Source organism: Rhinatrema bivittatum, chromosome 3 (genome assembly GCF_901001135.1).
Source record: "Rhinatrema bivittatum chromosome 3, aRhiBiv1.1, whole genome shotgun sequence".
Taxonomy (NCBI): domain Eukaryota; kingdom Metazoa; phylum Chordata; class Amphibia; order Gymnophiona; family Rhinatrematidae; genus Rhinatrema; species Rhinatrema bivittatum.
In genome coordinates this window covers 198070890-198076889 of record NC_042617.1, presented here as the reverse complement: position 1 = coordinate 198076889, position 6000 = coordinate 198070890, and the positions used below count along the sequence as shown (strand labels likewise).

General features: G+C 41.2%; 1 protein-coding gene across 2 annotated transcripts in view; it reads right to left on the bottom strand.

Annotated features, from left to right (window-relative positions):
- Positions 1 to 779: 779 nt before the first annotated feature.
- Positions 780 to 6000, bottom strand: part of SLC22A3 (solute carrier family 22 member 3) — a 265603-nt gene continuing 260382 nt past the window's right edge. For both annotated transcript variants that reach the window (XM_029594093.1, XM_029594089.1), the window contains one exon: positions 780 to 1057. In XM_029594093.1, coding sequence (XP_029449953.1) covers positions 1024 to 1057 — 34 coding nt within the window. In that variant the 3' untranslated portion in view covers positions 780 to 1023. The remainder of the gene's footprint in view (positions 1058 to 6000) is intronic.

Below are 6000 nucleotides of genomic sequence, written 5' to 3'. Positions count from 1 at the left end.
CTCTTACAGTGAATTTCTAGGGAAATTCTGCTCAAAATACTTAAAATTCTGCAACTTTAAGTAACAACTTTTTTCTGTAATAATTTAAAATGTAGTTACTTAAAGACTGCCATGTAAATTGTGTTATTTTGACCAATATAAAGTTTGCAGAATTTTGCAGAATTTTCAGTTTTTGAGCGCAGAATTTCAATTTTTTTGAGCAGAATTCCCCCAGGAGTAGGATATACACCTGTTACCTTCTAATAAAGAAATCATCCAGGGTTTGTGCTTGTAGAATTATCTGTGAAACACAATTTTATGCATATTAGGCATTCTGGGGGAGGAGGAGTGGGGTGGATCAAGGGGGTGGGATTGGGATGGTGAAAGCATTTACATGCATATTTTTGATTTTCGAAAGTTTGTGTGTAAATGTACCTGCAGGAAGTTACATCTGTTTGGGAGCAGGTGGAACTTCCTCTGCCAGGTCCACGTGCACATTGGCACAATCTGCAAATTCTCACAGTATTTGCATAAGTCTGCTTTGAAAATTCTGGAGCCTTTAGCTCTTTGAGGGCTGCTGAAAATTACTCTCTCTATCATATACAGTGATCCTATACCTGAGAAATAACTCTTAGTATCTGCTTTGGCAAACATTGTTTCTAAACACAGTACATGATCACATATCTTCATATTTTTAATTATCATACACTGTCTCTTAAAATCCATTGGGTTATACTTTTTTTTCTTCCTTCATTTCTCATTTCTTATACATAAGTAGAAAAGTAGAAAAGAAAAAAATATACATTCATTAGAAACATATTTATTTCGTAATCATACAAAACAAATACATACAGTATGTTCAACCTTTGGCTAGTTTATAAAATATTATTTGAACAGTTTATAAAACAGTAACAGGGCTACGAAAGCTGCTTGTATAGGCAGTCTTTGTAACAGATGCCAGACCCATGGCAGAGAACATGCTCCTAGTCCAACATTAGGTCCAGCCTTCACATAAATGGCTTCCTTTTCCTCTTTTTCAAATGATCAAATGCGTGGGGTAGTGTTGTTTTTATGAGACCTGAATAAAAATAGAAAGAAAACCAGAGTGAAAAAAAAATGTATTGGAGGGAAAGCAAAGTCTTACTGCTGAGTTAAGGTGTTATTTTACTTCTTTTGCCTAGATCACCTTCCTATAGTACTTTACCTTTGTCTTCCAACCCCTCTGAATCCTGCATATGCTCCATAAAGAACAGTACCCTAGAAGTTCTCAACACTGCATGCAGTGTGCCCAGACTTTAAAGGAACAAAAAGCCCCACGTTTGGAAAAAAACCCAACCCTCCCTAGCACTGCAACAACCTCTTACAAATCCTCTCCTGAACATGAAAACCTCTGCAGACCCTTTTCCCCAGGACTCTCCACAATGCCAAGATCAAAACCTCTCCCCTCCCCCTCCCATGATTCCAACCCATTCCCTTTCCCTCTTCTTGACCTTCCCTATCTAAAGAAACCCTTATTTAATTTACCTCAGAAAATTACCTACAAGTTATAGGGGGACAAAGTACTGGTGCAGTTTCATAGGCTGACTGGAAATTATCCCATATTGAGGCTAACTTTCAAACAACTCTGCACGGCCCAACATACACACGTATATAGGCACACAGAGATCTACTATAATATATTATAACTGCATGTATCTGGTCATTGCAGATTATAAAATATGGGTATGTTTCATTGCACTTGAATATCAGCAATGCATTGAAAGCATATACTTTCTCTACCTATTGTATAAATATATGTGTGTATATTGTATGCATGACAAAAATTAGAACTTGTTCATATAAAACCCTGATTTATACAAGAAAACCGGTATATTTTAAAAAATGCATGCATAATTGAAATCACCAGTTTGCTGATACATCCAGCAGTTCACCCAGTCTGTCTCCAGTTCATTAATAAAATAGCAATTTATGCATATTCCTCTTGGCCCCGCCCTGGAGTGCTCCTAAATATGTGCTTGAAACTGATTTTGCGCAAACTTTTGATGTTTATAAAATAGCATATACTTGAGTACAAGTTTATGCATGTACATGCTAGTTTTACATGCATAACTCCTTTGAAAAATGACTTAATTGTTTGAAGTCTGAAACATATGTAGGTGTAATAAGTGAGATGTGGCTGTGCAGTGTTCTGGTTAGTTCTCTTGCCTGTACTATTTAGCAAATGCTATTTTGATTTTTGACCTTTTATTTGGAAGAAGGAAGAGAAAAGTTGTGTATGGAGTAATGTTTGCTTCTTTTTCTCCATCCCTTGAAGCAATTAAACAATTCCTATTTGGGCTGTCTGCTGTCAGACCATATCAGGGTGCTTAGACAAAATATAAGGATAAGAACTTATGGTTCCAAAATTCTTCAGAGAGATAGCTGTGCTAGTCTGGTGTAGTATAAATGACAGGAACTGGGTAGCACCTTATAGAATAACCAATTTATTGAAGCAATGGCTTTCAAGGACAGAGCTCACTTCTTCAGATGCATGAAGTGATGTATAAGAGATGAGTAAAATATACACAGAACTAGACTGCATTGAATTAAGCAGGGCATGGTGTGGAGAAAGTGTTAATAGCATTGACACTGACAACTGAGGACACTGTGAAAAGTCAGAATGATCTGATAACAGTTAAGTTCCTAGATACACTACAACTGTCTAGGACCTTAACTGTTATCAGATCATTCTGTCTTTTCAGAGTGTTCTCAGTTGTCAGTAGGTTATACTATAATGCTATTAACACTCTCTCCACATCATGTCCTGCCTAATTCAATGTCTTCTCTTTGTTCTGTACATATTTTACCCATCTCCTGTACATCACTTCATGCATCTGACAAAGTGGACTCTGTCCTTGAAAGCTCATATTTCAATAAATGTGTTAGTCTATAACAGGGATGGCTAACTCCAGTCCTCAAGAGCCACAAACAGGCCAGATTTTCAGGATATCCACAATGAATATGCATGAGATAGATGTGCATACAATGGAGGCAGTGAATGTAAATCTATCTCATGCATATTCATTGAAAACCTGGCCTGTCTGAGGTTCTTGAAGACTGGAGTTGGCCATCCCTGGTCTATCAGGTGTCACCTGACTCCTGTCATTTATGTTTCAAAAGAAATGGAACACAAATCCAGTGTTCCTGAAGATGAGGGGAAAAAACCACATTCCTGCCCATCCCGACCCTCAGCCCCCAACAACAGAATGAAAGAGTGAATCAGAGAAAACGGCCCAACATAATATTATCATTGTCACTTCCAGATAAACACTGGAGTGGCAGAGTAGCTTCGGTCCGGAGAGCGAATCCCATCCGTAATAATCCGAGAGGTTGCTAACTCGATTAGCTAGCAAAAGAGGTAGGCTTAGATATTCAGGCAGCGGGACGTCATCTCAGGGGGACACCTCTGAGGTTCACGCCAACGAGGAAATAAAGATGAGGGCGGCGTGCGCGCGCCCTATGGTACCTTGAAGGAGCATGGCGGGAAGCAGCACCAAAGCCGGTCTGGGGATGCCGGAGAGGTTGTCAGACATATGCCATGGCAGCCAGTAGTCCGAGGTGAGCGGGACGAGCCGTAAGAAGAGTAAGGTAGGCGGGGTGAAGCCGTCACAGACCGACGGTTGCAACATGGAGCAAGTGGTGAAGACTAAAACTGTGAAGGATTTCAAAGGGGCGTGGGATAAACACTGTGGATCCATAAAGTTTTGAGGGTGTGAATGAAGAGAAGAGGCATGGGGGTGGCTTGCAGGAATGACGGCTACTACCTGGTGATTAATACCCTTACTCAATAAACATAAACACGGTTAATGCAACTCAAACACTGCTCTATGCTTCAACGGCAAGAGGAAATGTGGGACAAAGGATTTGCATTCACAAATAAGCGTGGGAGTAGCTTGCTTGTTGCGGCGGTTATTACCCCAAACCAATTAAGCCTGATACTTCACTTTGAATACATATATAGCGCAGCTCACTGCTTCAACAGCAGGGGGGAATGAAGATAAGAGAATCTACATTCAGACAACTACCAACAAGGACTGAATTGCATAATCTGGGTAAACAAATAAGCATGGGAGTAGCTTGCTTGTTGCGGCGGTTACTACCCCGAACCAATTAAGCCTGATACTTCACTTTGAATAAATATACAGCGCAGCTCACTGCTTCAACAGCAGGGGGAATGAAGAAAAGAGGATTTATATTAAGACAACCAACAAGGACTAAATTGCACAGGCTGGGTAAACAAATAAGCGTGGGAGTAGCTTGCTTATTGCGGCGGTTACTACCCCGAACCAATTAAGCCTGATATTAATCAAATATCAATTTTTAGTTTTCTCATTTTTTAGACCCACCAAGGTCATTACTAATAAAATGCTACAGCAGTGCATCCATGAACTGAGAGAAAAAGAAAAATAAATAGAAACTGAATAGAACCGTGAGAGAGTTTGGTTACCGCAGTGGGATTGAAGTTTGTGTGCTGTTGAAGAACCCTTTGGGATGAACCGTTGCCCCTGAAGCAGGACCCGGTGTGGTCCAAAACACGATCGTGTCGGGACAGTTTTTACAACAGAATTTACTGTTGAATAACTCAGACGAGGGAACTTTCTGAGCTATGGAATTTGTTGCTGAACAACCCAGATGAGTATCTTCCCATATTATTTTCAAATCTAAGGGGTTTATCAGTCTTGAAGAACAAATTTGACGAGTCTCTAAAAGTAGAGTGTTTATATTTCTTTACTTCGGCTTCTCTCAGTTCATAGATGCACTGCTGTAGCGTTTTATTAGTAATGACCTTGGTGGGTCTAAAAAATGAGAAAACTAAAACTTTATATTTGATTAATAAAGTAATTGGACCATTTCACCCAAGTATGAGTCTGAATGACTGACAGACTCATCGAGTTTAGAGGTCCTACAAAATATTTTTGGCGATTGTTCATAAGGTTCATGATCTGTATTGCATATTAAATTGTACCAGTTACCATTGAATTTGATGTGTGTTTACAGTTTGGAGGTTTCTGGAATAGAGTTTAGGGCTCATTTGGTGTGATTGATATCATATGTATTCTTGCCCTCATGGCATCCCTTGGTGGTGAATGGAAGCAAGTCCTCACTATTTCTGAAGAGCAGGTGGCAGCAGCGATTAAACAGGCATCGTTGTTTGATGCAGAGGATATTAATAGTGTTTCTAGTACTTGGGCAGATTTAACAGCCGCATCCAAAAAATTAGTAAGAGCAGAGTTGCATCAAGCGACAATAGTGGAATACATCAAACAACAAATGATTCCGCGAGGTCTCAGAATACAGAAAGGTCCATTGGTTTTCCAAGAGGATGCTGAGTTCGTGGCCCGCTGGATTGCAGTTTTGAACAAGTGCTCCTTGGATTTAATGGTACTTATAATGGAACGCACGACCATCTCGATCCAGGAGAGTGCCAAGGAAGTTGAGGAGATACGTAATTATTTCTTGATCCTGTTTCGTCTATGTGTTGGGCTGACTCTTTGGATTTGACCTCCGCTACGCATGACTACTCTTCAGCTTCTCTCCAGCCCCGGACCTCCGCTCTGCCTGACTACTCTTCAGCCTTTCTCCAGCCCCGGACCTCTGCTATGCCTGACTAATCTTCAGCTTCTCTCCAGCCCCGGACCTCCGCTATGCCTGACTACTCTTCAGCCTCTCTCCAGCCCCGGACCTCTGCTACGCCTGACCATGCCTGCCTTCTCCGTGCCCTGACCATTGCCTTGCTTGACCACGCCTGCCTTCTCCGTGCCCTGACCATTGCCTTGATTGACTACGCCTGCCTTCTCCGTGCCCTGACCCTTGCTTTGAATGACTACGCTACAGAGTATCCTGTGTCCAGAGTTCTATGTTCTTGCCACAGCTTCCAGTTGCTGCTGGCTCTGATCCTTGCCTGTCAGTGACGTCTCCTCTCGCCTATCCTCTGGATGTGGACTTACAAGGCTTAGGCTTTCTTTTGCTTGAGTGCCTCCA